The sequence below is a fragment of the Elephas maximus genome, chromosome 2 (genome assembly GCF_024166365.1).
Source record: "Elephas maximus indicus isolate mEleMax1 chromosome 2, mEleMax1 primary haplotype, whole genome shotgun sequence".
In the NCBI taxonomy this organism is placed as follows: Eukaryota; Metazoa; Chordata; class Mammalia; order Proboscidea; family Elephantidae; genus Elephas; species Elephas maximus.
Window position 1 is genome coordinate 745,811 of NC_064820.1, and position 15,605 is coordinate 761,415.

General features: G+C 55.3%; 1 protein-coding gene across 3 annotated transcripts in view; it reads right to left on the bottom strand.

Annotated features, from left to right (window-relative positions):
- Positions 1–5,365: 5,365 nt before the first annotated feature.
- TPPP (tubulin polymerization promoting protein) overlaps positions 5,366–15,605 on the bottom strand; it is a 58,644-nt gene continuing 48,404 nt past the window's right edge. For all 3 annotated transcript variants that reach the window (XM_049859955.1, XM_049859948.1, XM_049859941.1), the window contains exons 3-4: positions 10,612–10,765; positions 5,366–9,962 (exon numbers count right to left, since the gene is read on the bottom strand). In XM_049859955.1, coding sequence (XP_049715912.1) covers positions 9,768–9,962; positions 10,612–10,765 — 349 coding nt within the window. In that variant the 3' untranslated portion in view covers positions 5,366–9,767. The remainder of the gene's footprint in view (positions 9,963–10,611; positions 10,766–15,605) is intronic.

A 15,605-nucleotide genomic window follows, 5' to 3' on the forward strand; every position in this document is an offset into this window, starting at 1 on the left:
GAGAGGGAGGGTTTCTTTCATCATTAGACCATTTTTATCTATAAAAAATAAGATTTTAATATTAATCCACTTTAAGCTTTTTAAAAAAATGATCACTATGTCGTTTGTTTATGTTTCTCTTGTTTGGGTTTCCTTGAGCTTCTTAGATCTGCGAATTTGCGTTTTTCATCAAATTTTTAAAAGTTTGGCCGCAATTTCTTCAAGTGTCTGTTCTGATGCAGTTGTTCTCGCGCCTTCTGAGGCTCCAATTACACTTACCTTAGACCACTTGACATTGTCCCACAGGCCTTTTCCTCCACCCTTTGTTCCCGCAATGTTTCGGTTTGGACTGCCTCTGTTGCCCTGTCGCAAAGTTATTGACCTTTGCTTTTGCATGTCTAATCTGCCGTTAAGCTTATAAAGTTAATTTTTCAATTAATAATTTTTTTAGTCTTAAAATTCCACTTAGTTCTTTAATTTTAAGGTTTTATTTCTCATTATATTCATGTATCCTTTAACTCCTTAACCATATTCTCAGTAGCTTTACAAGATTACCGCAAGCTATTTTATAAAGTGGTTGTACCAATTAACACTCCCACTAGTAGTATGTGAAAACTTTCGTTGCTCCATATTTTCAGCACTTATTGTCAAAGTTCAGGTAGTCCAAGTCCTCTTCACTTTCAGCAAGCAAGGTCGTGTCATCTGTATAATGCAGGTTGTTAATGAGCCCAACAACAACAACAACATTGTCACAGTTTTTAATACACTCTAGAGGGTGTAATACACTCCTGTGGTTTCCATCAGCTCTCTCTGATTACCAAGGAAGGTGATCACCTTTTCATAAATTTGTTGGCCATCTCGATTTCCTTTTTGTAATGTGCCTGTTTATGTATTTTACGAGCTTTTCTATTGGATGTTGTTGTTAGGTGCCATTGAGTCAGTTCCGACTCAGAGCAAACCTATGTACAACAGAACAAAACACTGCCCAGTCGTGAGCCATCTTCACAGTCGTTGATACGTGTGAGCCCATTGTTGCAGCCACTGTGTCAGTCCATCTCATTGAGGGTCTTCTTCCTTTCTGCTGACCCTCTACTTTACCAAGCATAATGTCCTCCTCCAGGGACTGATCCCTCCTGATGACATCATGTCCAAAATACGTGAGACAGAGTCTCGCCATCCTTGCTTCTAAGGAACGTTCTGGTTATACTTTTTCCAATTCAGACTTGTTCATTCTTTTGGCGGTCCATGGCATATTCAATATTCTTCGCCAGCGCCACAATTCAAAGGTGTCAGTTCTTCGGTCCAGCTTTCACGTGCATATGAGGCAATTGAAAACACCATGGCTTGGGTCAGGTGCACCTTAGTCTTCAAGATGACATTTTTGGTTTTTAACTCTCGAAAGAGGTGTTTTGCAGCATATTTGCCCAATGCAATGTGTCTTTTGATTTCTTGACTGCTGCTTCCATAAGTGTTGATAATGGATCCAAGTAAAATGAAATCCTTGACAACTTCAATCTTTTCTCTTGTTTATCATGATGTTGGCTCATTGGTCCAGTTGTGAGGATTTTTATTTTCTTTATGTTGAGGTGCCATCCATACTGAAGGCTGTGGTCTTTGATCTTCATCAGTAAGTGTTTCAAGTCCTCTTTGCTTTCAGCAAGCAACGTTGTATCACCTACGTATTGCAGGTTGTTAATGAGTCTTTCTCCAATCCTGATGCCCTATTCTTCTTCATATAGTCCATCTTCTCAGATTATTTGCTTAGCATACAGATTGACTAAGTATGGTGAAAAGGAGACAGCCCTGACACACTCCATTCCTGACTTTAAACCATGCAGTATCCCCTTGTTCTGTTTGAACAACTGCATCTTGATCTATGTACAGGTTCTTCATAATCACAATTAAGTGTGCTCATGAGGAACCTGTACGTATTAATTAAATTGATGATTAATTTTACTTTATGTACACACTGTTAAATTTGGTTTGTTAGTATTTTGTTTAGAATTTTGTATTCCATCTACACCATCTACTAGCTGCCTGACTTTGGGCAGTTAGATTCCGAGCTTCAGTTTCCTCATTTGTAAACTGGAGTAATAATAATGCCTACTTCGTGGGGTTTTGTGAAAAGTAAGAATATTTAAACTCTAGGACACTATCTGGCACACAGTAAGCACTGTGGACTCGTTTCTATGGTAACAGGAATTCTCTCTGTCCATGGATGTTACTGAGTTTCCTTTTTAATGTTCCTCTTGTCAGGATCTGCAGCATGATTGCTCTGGTGAGTTGGCGATGGGCATTTCTCCTCCGTTCCCTCGGAGAATTTACATAAGATGGTAGTTACTTCTCCCCCGATGTGTGGTGGAACTCGCTGGTGAAGTCCCTGAGCACGGACCTTTCTGACTGCTGACTCAGTTTAACTGGCGGCTGCAGGATGTTCGAGCCTCTTCTTGCTGAATGCCCCTGGGCCCCTACCTTTGCCGCCGCCTCTGCAGCTGCCCTGAACCATGTGGCTAACTCTGGGCAGGTCGGTGAGTGGAGCTGAGGGGCGTCATGTCACGGCCAGGTGGAGCAGAGCTGGGGTGCCACTCTGATAGCTTCCTCCCCTCAGTGATCTCAGTAGCCAAGCACTGGTTACACCATAAGATTCAGGACGCCTGCTTCTCTCCTGGTGGAAGAGAGCTCTCATTCACCCCAGTCGGACTTCGTGGGAGTGAGAAATAACCTCTGTCGTGTATATTGTTGTTAGGTGCCATTCAAGTCAGTTCCAACTCATAGTGACCACATGTAAAACAGAATGAAACACTGCCTAGCCCTGTGCCATCCTCACAATCGTGATGCTTGAGCCCGTTGTCGTGCCACTGTGTCAGTCCATCTCATTGAGAGTCTTCGTATTTTTCGCTGAGCCTCTACTTTACCAAACATGATGCCCTTCGCCAGGGACTGGTCCCTCCTGACAACATGTCCAAAGTATGTGCCATCCTTCCTTCCGAGGAGCATTCTGGCTGTACTTCTTCCAAGACAGATTTGTTAATTCTTTTGGCAGTCCATGGTACATTCAGTATTCTTCGCCAACACCACAATTCAAAGGCGTTGATTCTTCTTCTGTCTTCCTTATTCACTGGCCAGCTTTCACATGCCTAGGAGGTGTACATGCCATGCTCTGATTATTAATGGATGTTTGCTGCTGTTTTCTTCTCATTTTGAGTCGTGCCACATCAGCAAATGAAGGTCCCGGAAGCTTTACTCCATCCATGTCATTAAGGTCGACTCTACTTTGAGGAGGCAGCGCTTCCCCAGTCATCTTTTAAGCGCCTTCCAACCTGAGGGGCTCATCTTCAGGCGCTATATCAGACAGTGTTCCGCTGCTATTCAGAAGGTTTTCACTGGATAAGTTTTTTCAGAAGTAGTCTGCCGGGCCCTTCTTCCCAGTCTGTCTGAGTCTGGAAGCTCAGCTGAAACCTGTCTGCCATGAGTGGCCCTGGTGGTATCTGAATACCGGTGGCATAGCTTCCAGCATCGCAGCAACACACAAGCCCCCACAGTACGACAGGGTCATGTATAGCCACTGAGATTTTGGGATTTTTCCATTGTAGTTGGCAATTATTTACTTTGGCTGAATCATTAGGACTGTGTTGACTTTCTACTTCTTGTTGTTAGTTATCGTAAGTTATATATCTAGAGAAGTTTGTCCCTATTGCCTGTCTTAGTTACTTAGTGCAGCTATGACAGAAATACCATAAGTGGATGATTTTAACAAAGAAAAATTTATTCTCTCATAGTCTAGGAGGCTAGAAGTCCAAATTCAGTACCCCAGCTTCAAGAGAAGGCTTTCTCTTTTCTCTGTCTGTGAGCTCTGGGAAAGGTCCTTGTCATCAATCTTCCCCCCGGTCTAGAAGCTTCTCAGTGCAGAGACCAGGTCCAAAGGACACACTATTCTCCTGGCTCTCCTTTCTTGGTGGTACTGATGTCCCCCTGTCTGTCTTCTTCTCTCTTTTATATCTCAAGATACAACCTAATCCTGTAGATTGAGTCCTGCCTCATTAGCATAACTGCCTCTAATCTTACCTCATTAACATCATAGAGGTTAGGATTTACAACACAGAGGAAAATCACATCAGATCACAAAATACTGGATGATCGCACAATACTAGGAGTCATGGCCTAGCCAAGTTGACACACATTTTGGGGGACACAATTCAATCCATAACGTCACCTGATTTTCAAGTATGTTGGCATAGCATGCATAATCTTTCAATGGCTGTCATTTGAACTCGTGTCCCTGTGGCAGAGATGCAGGGGCAGTGGCCTCCGTTCAAGCAGACCCTTGCCCTTCAGGCGGAGGAGTGAGGTGAGCAGAGAGCTGCCAGCTGCTGACATCTGCGGCTCTGCCTCTGCTCTGAAGCTGAGTGACTAGCAGGCAGGTGGGTCTCCTTGGCGATTGCTCTGATGGTAGGCTCCCCTGAGGCTTGCGGACTGAGGTGCCCCTGCTTTTCTGCTCCCTCTCCTTCCTTTCACAGAAGTCAGGTCAGATCTGCTTCCTCTGAGGCCTCCCTGCCTCCCCTTCCCTCCTCTCTTCTGTTCATGGCTGACAGTCACCAGCAACTGACCTGGGACCCACCTCACAGGCCCCTTTGTCATTCGTAATGTCCTTCTTTAGGCCCTCTCTCTTTTTTCTGGACCTGTTTCACCATGAGTTTACCAATCTTATTAGCCTTTTTAAAGAACCAAACGTTGTCTTTATGAACCTTCGTTTTATGGTTGTTTTCTATTTCCTTAATTTCTGCTCTTACCTTTCTATTTTTGCCCACAATGTTGTTCTTAGGTGCCACTGAGTCGGTTCCGACTCATAGCGACCCTATGCACAACAGAACGAAACACTGCCCGGTCCTGTGCCATCCTTACAATCAGTTATGCTTGAGCCCATTGTTGCAGCCACCGTGTCAATCCACCTCGTTGAGGGTCTTCCTCTTTTCCGTTGACCCTGTACTTTTTCAAGCATGATGTCCTTCTCCAGGGACTGATCCCTCCTGACAACGTGTCCAAAGTATGTAGACACAGTCTCGCCACCCTTGCTTCTCAGGAGCATTCTGGTTGTACTTCTTCTAAGACAGATTTGTTCATTCTTCTGGCAGTCCATGGTGTGTATTCAATATTCTTCGCCAACACCACAATTCAGAGGCGTCAACTCTTCTTCAGTCTTCCTTATTCGTTGTCCAGCTTTCACATTACCCATGGTAATTACAGGTATATTTGGGTTAGGAATGCTCTTTTACTTTACCATATTTTCCTGTTCCATGTTTCTTTTTCCCACCTTATCAGGTGATGTAATTGAGACATTTGCTTTTAGATGGGCCAGCTCATTTGTGTATTTACTCAACCCGTACCCCCACCCTCCTCTGAGATTACAGCCCCCTTTGCTCCCCTCTGAGGTACGTGTGATTGTCAAGTATGTTAATTAAATGTTTTCAATCCAGAGAAGGGGTGTGCACAGCCATGACTGGCATCGCTCGCCTGCTTCTCAGCTCCAATTTGTGTCTTCCTGTCTCGGAAGTCCCATCTGTGGTGTCTTTCCTTCTGTGTTAGAATTGCTTTTAGGTCTACTGGGGGCAAATTCACCTTTTGTTGTCTAAAACTGCCCTTTTTTATCCTCATCTTTGATGACTCGACTGGGGTAGGATTTCAAGTTGGCAGTTGCTTCTGTTGATACTGTGCCTGTCGGGGGTAGCTGTGTTTGAGGGGTTGTGGTCCCCAGGAATCCGGAGCTTGCCCCAGGCTGCGGCCAACTAGCCAGGCCTGGCACCGGCAGAGGGCTGTCCCAGGCCAGGCTGAGCCAGGAAGGGAAGGTGACAGGAGGGCTCGGCAGTGTGGGCTGCAGCGCCCCCAGGTCTGAGCTAACACGTGTATACCCGTGGGGAATGAGGGTGTCTCCGCTGCACAGACCACACACTAAGGACAGCAGACATGTCCATGTTTTAACACCTTTATTCATCACGTTACCAACTGGACAGACAGCGTTAACCACAGCGGACACACATGGGTGGTAGGACGCAGACACGAGCTGTGACTGACAGCTGCGAGCTGGGCAGGGGCCAGTCCAGCAGGGAAACCTAGAGCTGTGGCCGTGGACATCAGCCCCCGAGCCCAACAGCAACCTGGCTTCAGCCGTCACCTGACAGGGCGACACAGCAGTGCAGCAGTTCTACTCACAGTGCAAAAATACATCACATGTATATCTAAGTCTGTTCCCTTCCTGAAAACAGTGCAAACTAGTAGCACATGATCTCTTTCAAGTTTCTTTAAGTTGCGCGGGTTCCTTTGTTCTGTGACTGGTTTTTAAGGAGCCTAAAGGAGCCCTGGTGGCGCAGTGGTTAAGAGCTGCTAACCAAAAGGTCAGCAGTTCAGATCCACCAGCCGCTCCTGGGAATCCTTTTGGGGCAGCTGTACTCTGTCCTGTATAGTCACGATAAGTCGGAATTGACGCGAGGACAGCGGGGGTGTTCTTTTGTTTTAAAGGAAGATGAGGTTACCTAAACACCTCCTGGTGCAGGTGGGGACTGCCCCCCACCCACCTGCCTGCACCCCCCCTCACCCCGCTGCACCCTCAAGCTGTTGGGTCTGACGGTGCTCAGCAGCAGGCCAGGCAGCGTCCAGTGTATGAGAGACCCTTGGGCACGCAGACACGTTCAGCTCAGCTGAACTGCACCCCGTGCTGTGCCGGCAGTGACAGTGCTGGGGCGGGTGGGGAACTGCAGGAAGGCTGCCTGACCCCAAACCCTCTTCCTGAGAAGGCAGCCAGCAGGTGCTTCCAGCTTCCTGGGCCACGGTGTCTGTGTCTCAGCTTCTCACCTCTGCCCTCATAGCTGAGAGCAGGCACGGACCATATGCAGACCGTGGATGTGGCTGTGGGCTCCGGGGTGGGGTGGGGGTGGGGGCACTTCCTGGGCCTGTGGGGAGTCCTCTGCAGCCATTGACATGGCACATCTGGCCCTGTGGGGGGGTGAGCAGCTCGGGAGGCACCCACTCCTGCCCAGTACTCTGCCCACGGGAACACGGTGGAGTGGAGAGCGCGAATGGGTGAGCTGGGGGACGGGGACTCTGACCAGTGGACGTGGTGCAGACAAGCCCCCCCGCCTCCCGGCACCTGTCCTAGTTTACCCATCTGCCCCAAATGTAAGACTGAGGATATTCTGAGGGTATTACAAGTGTAAAAATACTCCAGTATAAATATATATCTTTTGCTCTAACACTTTAAACTTGTGCAATCTGAGCCTGGGTCCTGCTGAGTGGCTGACGTGCCGTCCACCTGGCACTGTGGCCCCTGCTGGGCCCAGAGTGCGGGCACAGGCTGTGTGACCCGCAGACGAGCGTTAGTTTCTGTCTAGCACGGTGAGCAGAAGCTAATCAGCACTGAGTTAAAACAAGCCACAGAGACAGGGCCTGCCTGTTCACAGCCCTGGACAGCACTCAACGAGGGCAGGTCCACACAGGCCGTGTCCCCCCGCCCCCAGAACGTCTCACGTCAGAGGCCGCAGGAGGGCGATGTCCACCGGGCCCATGCCGACGCAGGGTTGCGCACACACGGGGATGCTGGCCTAGGTGGCCTTGGGGACACAGGGCTGGGTGGCCACAGGGATGAGGGACTGGACAGACACAGGGATGTAGGACTGGGCAGATGTGGAGATGCAGGCTGGGCAGCCTCGGAATGGAGGCCTGGATGGACCTGGGGACGTGGGGACCAGGTGGTGCACAGGGGCTGTCCGGGTCCCGGCAGGCAGAAGGCGCCAGGAGGCACCACAGCAACCTTGAACGTGACTCCTCCTCAGACTCAGAGACGCACTGCTGACAGTGGTCAGATCTTCATGAGAAGTAAAGGGGTTCTTGTCCATCCAAGCAGCTCGTCCGCGAGTCCTGAACAGCATCTGTGCTTCAAAGACCCAGGGCTGGCAGGGTGGGGTGGGGGCCATGGGCCTGAGCTGCTGACCAGAGGGCATGGTGTGGCAGGGCCACGCTGGGTGCCCACCTAGGGCCTGTCCCCAGGCGGGCTGCTTACTCGTCTCCCTTTTCTCAGACCCGTTTTCTCCTCTGCTGAAGGCAGGCCCGCCTCTGGTTTAGGCTAAGCCTTTGTTGGCAATGGCTCGTTTCACGACAGCAGGGCCCTGTTGGTATCTCTGGGCATGTCCCTCTGCCCTGGTCCGCTGGACTCCCTTGTCTGTTCTCCAAAACCCAGCCTCCACGCAGTGGGCGTCTCGCTGGTGCTGCATCAGCCAGAGGGTCCAGTGGGGATGGGGGAGCCGCTGGGCTTAGACATCAGTCCCTGTCTGATGACCACTCGTGGAATCCTCAGCATTTTGAGTGAACGGGCTTTTCAGTGTGTGATCAGAATGTTATTAGGAAACATGTCGGATGTGGAGAGTGGTCCTGAACACCTTCCAGTGTGTGATACCTCTGCCGGTGGGGTACGGCAGTCCCACCTGTCTTCACGCCCCACCGTCAGTCCTGCTTCTTGCCACCATGGCGCGGGGGCTGGACTCCCAGATCGGGGCCTCAGCAACAGCAAGCTGACATCCTGACAGCAACTCCCAAAGCCTCAGCCATTACTCCCTCAGCCCCTGAAGCAGAGCTTAGGGGACGTGGGCTCAGGGTCTTGGGGGGCCTGTAGGGGCCAGCGCCCACCACACGCTCAGCTTTCCTGGGAGGCAGGGGAGCCAGGTGGGAGGCCGGGTGGGGCTGTGAAGTGCCAGAGGAAGGAGAGGCGAGAGGCGTGTTTGTGCGCAGAGCTGGTGCAGCTGGTGTGGCTGGGGCCGGTGGGAGGGTGGGTGTGAGCGGGCACACAGCTGGCTGGCATCTCACAGCCAAAATCACTTCCCGGTGACATGATGCACACACTCCACGCTGTCACAGGAAATCAAGCTCTCAGCTGCTGACTGAAAACACCGCTGGAGAGCGCCTTCTGCTCTGCGAAGTTCCCAGCCCCAGCACGGGGCAGCGGGCAAGCGGGGAGCCACACACAGCAGTGCTGAGTCCCCCAGCAAACGGGCAGCGGTGCACCAGTCTGTCCTCTTGGCTTTTCAGCTGAATGTTGGTTTAGAGAACTTGTAACTGCACACGCCTCCCCGGATGCTCACGTTCCTGCCCTCGCTGGCTGCATGACTGACCGTTCTTGGTGCAGGCAGGCCCACGTGACCAGGACCTGGTGGCCCTGCCTCCCCACACCTGAACGGTGTCTGGGCCCAGCATGGCCTCCAGTCACTCAGCCCTGGGAAGAATGGCAGGCCCTTGGATCCCCTGTGTGTCAGGACAGACACCGTTCGAGTTCTGTTCAGCAGTTTACTTGGTTTTATTTGTGCTGTTGGTTAGTGAGTTAGCTTCATCGGCCCTTTGGGCTCCTGGCAGGGTGTCTGGGTCAGGAGGCCAGCACCCACCCGAGGGTCTGCGTGCTGGGTGCCACATCCCACCAACCCACTTCACAGAACCCGTCGCTGCAAACCCGGTGACTGGTTTGAGTGACCCCAGGGAGGCTCTGGAGAAGCCGTGGGCTGACTTGCTAGTTGGGAACAAAGAGGTTTAGTAGGAAGAGGTGAACCCGACCCCAATCCCGAAAGTGGTGAGAAATGTGGAGGAGACTGTGTCCCCCCACCCTGCGGCCGTGCTGACCCTGGGATGGCCCCCAGACCTGAGGCCCGTCCCTGGGTCTCCACCACCGGCCCTCCTTCTGCCCAGCAAGCACAGGAATGTCACGAAGTGGGGGGGAGGGGGGCTAGTCCTGACTCACGATGTGCAGGCAGGTGCTACTTGCTGCCCTGCACCTTCTGGTCGTAGGTGCCCGCGTGCTTGTAGCCCGACACGTAGCCCGACTCATCCAGCAGGTCCACACGGCCCGCCTTGCCCTTGCCCTTTCCGGACGGGTCGAAGCGCTCCTTGTGGGAGCCCGTGAACCGGGTGGTGTCCGTGAGTCGCGACACGGTGGGCGATGAGACGGCTTTCTGCAGAAGAGCAAGGAGAAGCGTTAGCCTGAGGCACTGTGCCCACGCCCTGCCAGCCCCTCATTGGGCCCTGTCTCACGGGTGGGGGAAGCCTCGGCAGGTGGGCTTAAGCAGCTTGGAACCCTGAACCAGCCTCCTCCGAGACACGGGTGTGAAAACTCTGCTAGGTCCCCAAATCCTGGGAATATTTCTGCCAAATTTGTAAGCAGTTCTGACAGCTTCCCTAGAGACCCCACCCTCATTGCCAGCACCTTCTCTGAGAGTGCCTCTCAGCACCTTACCCATCCTCACCCCTCAGGTGCTAGTGGCCCTCACCTGGCAGCCCTAACCTGACCCTGCCCTCCGATCCCCCTCACCTGGTGGCCTCTCACCTGGCCCCAATCTCACCTGACAGCCTTCTCCTGGCCCCTCACCCAGCCTACAGCTACTGGGCCTAATCCCTTTTGGAGGTGCAGTTTAAGGCTGGGGGTGCTTAGAGAGACCCAATGCTGGGCTCCGGTGACAGTTTCTTGAGGCCTAGGGAAGGGTCTGGAGGCCATGTTGTTGGCCTGTTCCCAGTCCAGCCCCTGCCCAGTGAGCACCAGGACCCTACCGGCCAGGGGCTGCGCGTCTCTAAGTCTCTCCCCTAGGGCCCGCCCTAGGCGCTCACCGTCACCCCCGAGATGATGGGCGATTTGCCTTCGATGAGGCGGTGCACCTCCCGCACAGCGTCCTCGGCGCTCTTGTCCTTGAACCTCTTCTTGGACAGCTCCTCCAGCGCCTCCTTGAACTGCTCGAACGTGATGGTCCGGCAGGACTTCCCCCTGCGGGCGGGAGGGCGCTCAGAACCGGCTGCAGCACCCTGGCCGTTCGGGACGCCCCCTGACCCCGCACAGGGCCTCCCTCCTCCCCTCACCCCCGCCCGGAACCCGCCCACCGCTGCGCAGGCGACCGGGCACCGGCACTAAACCCAGGGCTGAGGCGCCAGGAGCGCGGGTGCGTGAGGGCCGGCAGTGCAGGTCCTCGGCCGGGCCGCGTTCCCCGTGCCCAGCGCAGCGCAGGTGCCCGGCCGCCCGCACGCAGCCCCACACGGGCGTCGGGGTAGTTGGTGTTCGTGGCCGCACGTGGGTGGGCCTGGGACCCGGCTGCGGGCGTCGCGGACGGACTCGCCTCCTGGGGCGGGCGGAACCCCCGGGGGCCGCAGCGCCCTGCGTGGGTCGGCCTGGGGCAAGGGGCGCGCCCACCCCGTTGGCAAAGCAGACCCTCGCGGCTCCCCAGACGCCCCAGCTGGGCGCGTCTGCCCAGCACGGCGCTCAGGCCGCTCCCGCCCGCAGCCCCAGGACTTGTCCACGTCGACACAGACCCCGGCTCTGCCCGCCTGGGTTTGGACTTATCCTGCCCCAGAAATCTGCCTGCAGCCCCGTCATAAATTCGCAGTCTCCTGCCGGGGGCGCTCTCGCGCTACAGGTCGTCACCTGTCCCCACTGCCCCTGTGTCGGGGGCGGGAGGAGCAGAGACCCCGCTGCCAGCCCCGCTGCTCGACAAGACAGGATATGCGCCCTGGACCTCGCCTGTCCCCATAATAGCGGTCCCCATAATAGCGGTGACACCTCCTGGAACTGGGGTTCCCCAGAGGGGACCGAGGAGTGGCTTCCGTGTCTCTGCACCGGGCCCAGCCCTGTGGCTGCTGACAGAGCTAGACACGTCAGGGGTTGTCCCTCCCTTCTCTGGGGTCCCCAGAAACCCACAGGGTCCTGCCCCCCACCACACACACAGCAGCCATAACGTCAGGAGGGCACCCCTGCCTCCCGCCCCTTCCTCTCAGCCCCCTCATGGCACCGGGGACCCGCTTTGGGGTGCCTTGTCTCCAGAACACCAGGACACCACCATGGAGGTGACCTAGCTGGGAGGAGCCCTGGTTGCCCCCTTCACAGATGAAAATGTCCTGTCTGAATTGTTAAACTCTCCATAAGGTTCCCAAAAGGAAGTACGTGTTCGGGCACAAAAATTCGGGGACAGACGCTCACTGCCCTGGGGTCTGCGTAAGGAGAGGGCCGTCAGCAGCCCAGCTGACCACAGACGACTAGTCAGGCAAATTATGGTGTCTGCCCGCACAGTGCGTGCGCTGACCACGGGCAGAGGCCAGGAAACCTCGGTGCAGTCAGGCCAGGGAGTTCCCCAGGCACCACGGGGAAAGGGAACCACATGGCATAGGATCTAGTCTAAAAGCAAATGTCCACGTGCACACACGTGCCCAGGTGTACATAAGGACACACACACAGTGCACACATGCACACATGGGCGTGCACAGGCACGCTCACCTCTTGTGTTTTTTTAAAGGCACCGAAGCTCTTCAGTACCTGCCTCAACCTGTCCCCACCTCACTACCCTGGGCGTCCACTTCCCCACTGCTGGTCCTTGGCTGATCCAAGGCTTCCCTCCTGGCCTCCAAGAGGCTCCCGGGCCCTCAAGTCCTCTGGGGCCACCTGCCCCACTTCCAGGTTCCTACAAGGGCTCTTGAGATGTGGGGTTGCAGTCATGGGGGGGTGGTGGGCGCCAGGGTGCGTGGAAAGGAAAAGCTAAATACATGGGGTGAGGGGAGGTCCTGGCCCTGTGTACACAGACCCCCCCACCCCAGCCCCCAAACGAGGGCCCGCATCACGGGATGTGATTCTCCCTCTTTACAAAGAGAACGGAACCCGAAACCCCCCCTCACCGCCCCCCCCCCCCCCCCCCCCCCGCCAGGAGTTCTCCGCAAAGGAGCTGTTTTCCCCAACAGCCGGTCGCCATCGGCAACAGCTGCAAATACAAACTGTCCCGGAACAAAGCTTGGGGAAACATCCTCCGTGAGCAACTGGACCAGAGGACACAGCGTACTCTGCTTCTACACAGAGTGTGGGGTCGGAGACTCCCTCCGAGAAGGAAAGATGGGGAGGCCCCACCCCGCCTGGGAGACAGGAGGGGTCCTCATGCCCTTACCTGCGGGAAAGGACCCCAGGTGGGCAGAGGCGGAAGCCCTGGGCCCTAGGGGGCAGAGGAGGCGGGGCCATGGGGACCCCTCCTAAAGGCCGCTCTCCCCGCCCCACAGCGCCCCCGCCCCGTGCCATACAGGACCCCCAACAGCCCCTGCTAAGGCCCAGCCCCTTTCCCAGGGCCCCGCCCCCTCCCACAGCCGCTCCCAGCGGCCTGTCCCCTCCCCGAATCCTCCGTTCCTGGGATCATCCCGCCCCCACCCCCACTCACGTGTGCCTGGGCCTGAAGCAGCGGGCAGTGGGGGACAGGGGACTTAAGGGGAGAGGGAAGGCAGGGCCTGCAAGCTGGAGTCTCTCCAATTAGCTTTCCTCGAACCTGAAGCTGCTGGTCAAGAGTCCTGCCTCTGCTTCCTGTGCCCACACGCCCTCTCACCCCCCTCTCTGGGACAGGTGTGGCCGCAGCACCCCCACCCCACACCCCTGCAGGCACCTGGTCCAGGATGCGCCACCTCCGTGGACATGGGAGAGGGGATGGAGTCACCCAGGCTGCTTTGGGGAACCAGCACCCCCAGAACAGCAGGGCCCAACCGGGAGGGGGTGCCCGGGTGGTCCCCTCTATGATAAATGCGGGGTGTGGGGGTGAGGGAGTCCACTCCCAAGGCCGCTGGCTCTTTCCCAGGCTCCCAGTGGTGGAAGGTGCTCCTCCGTGGCTGAGATTCCCTCCTGTGCCCACAGTTAGCAGGGCCTGGCCCTCCACAGCCCCCCACACCATTGTCTGCACCATCCCACAGTGCCCAGGCTGGCACCTGAGTCCAGAGGGCGGCAGCTGCTCTTAGCCAGTGGAGAGCTGGAGACAGAGCTCAGGGCGGCGGACCCCGCTCCACCCCCACCCCACCGTGAAGGCGGGAAGCTGCTAGGACGACGGCACAGAGGCTCGGCCCGGTCAGATCTCCTGGATTTGACCCAAGAATCTAGAACAGGGTTGGGCAGGGCTTACACAGATGCCGTTTATGAACAGGGAGCCATTCCAGGCACAGGAACAGGTGTGGAGATGGACCCACTGTGGGCAACCACCACCATGGCTGGGCCTGGAGGAGATAACTGTGCAGGCCTTTGACTGTCTGGCTTCTTGTGCTTTATGTTGTGTTAATTAAGGAGTCAGGACGAGGCTGACTTGTGATACTTATTGACAGGAAAAATGTACGTGTGTGTGTGTGTATTTGTACCTGCATGTGCATGTTTGTGTGTGAACGTGGGTATGTTTGTGTGTCTCAGTATGTACGTGTATGTTTGAGTGTATCTAAGTGTATGTGTGCGTGTATGTGTGTATGTTTGCATGTGTATGTCTGTGTTTGAGTAGATGTGTATTTGTGTCTCGGTATGTTTGAGTGTATGTTTCTGTGTTTTGTGTAGTCATGTGCTGCATAACGTCCATTCAGGAAACATCCAAACACATATATGCCATGGTCCCATTTTGTGTAGTCATGTGCTGCATAACGTCCATTCAGGAAACATCCAAACACATATATGCCATGGTCCCATAAGGTTATAATAGCATTCAGAAATTCCAGACATAACTGGACATAGCCAACAAAACAGCTTTGATAGACGTGCCGTGCCTGAGGGTGGGGTCCACGCCCTCAGGCTGAGATCTGAGAGGCCGGACCCTCGCCCTAAACTGCCCATGATCCTGGGCTGGATGACCAGAGTGACATCTGAGTGGCACTCCTCAGGACCCCCGAGCCATCCCGGCAGCCATGGGCCTGGGGACATAGTGTGGCCGCGGGCACTCTGTGGCTCAGGCCCACGCACAGATGAAGGTGGCAATGGACGATCTGTGAAGAAGCAGGCCCTGGTCAGCAAGGGCTGCTGCTGTGCCCTCTCCCTCTGGGCGAGCTCGCTCTGTGCACAGCAGGCCTCCCCACCCCCCACCCGTGTGTCCTGGGCTGTCAAAGGCACCCGTGTCCCCTGCCCCTGTCCCTGCCTGGGTTGACATGTGGACACAGGCCTGACGTCGGAGCCGGTGACCACACTGCCGGCCTGGCACATGGCCTCCCTGCGCGGCACCAGGCACCGCCAGTGTGAGTCACTGTGGCTGGGGTGCGGGTGCCAGATGTGGGGGTCTGCAGGCCCGGCAGCCCTCTCTGCCCATCTGCACCAGAGTTCCCTAACGGGCGGGTGCACACAGTCTCCATGGTGCCTGCAGTGCCCCCCTCCCCCGCTGCCGTCTGTCTGGAGCACCCCTAGAGCTAGAGGGGACAATAGAAGCCATTCCCCAGAGACGCTTAATGGCATCACACTCCTCTTGGCAACAGAGCCAGCTTGTTCTGCAAAGTCAATTAGAACTTGAGAGTTTTCTCTGCACAATGGGCCTGGCCTCTCACGATGTTGCCCCTCCCTCTCAGTCCTGCTGGACAGACTGCAGCTCTGTCTGGTGAAGGAGTGCCCCGCGCCCGTGAGCTCTGCATCCGCCTGCTCCCCATGTCCTGCCCTCTGTGCTCCAGGGAAGGCAGGACCACTGACCACTCAAAGGCTCCTGGGACGTCTGTGCCCAGGACGGAGGAGGAACCCACCTGCACCCAGGATGGAGGAGGAGCCCACCTGTACCCAGCCGCTGCCCCAGGTGCCTCCAAGGCTCAGGGGGGCCCCAAGGGCCCTCAGAAAGCTAGACTGGCTCACATGCAAGGTCTTG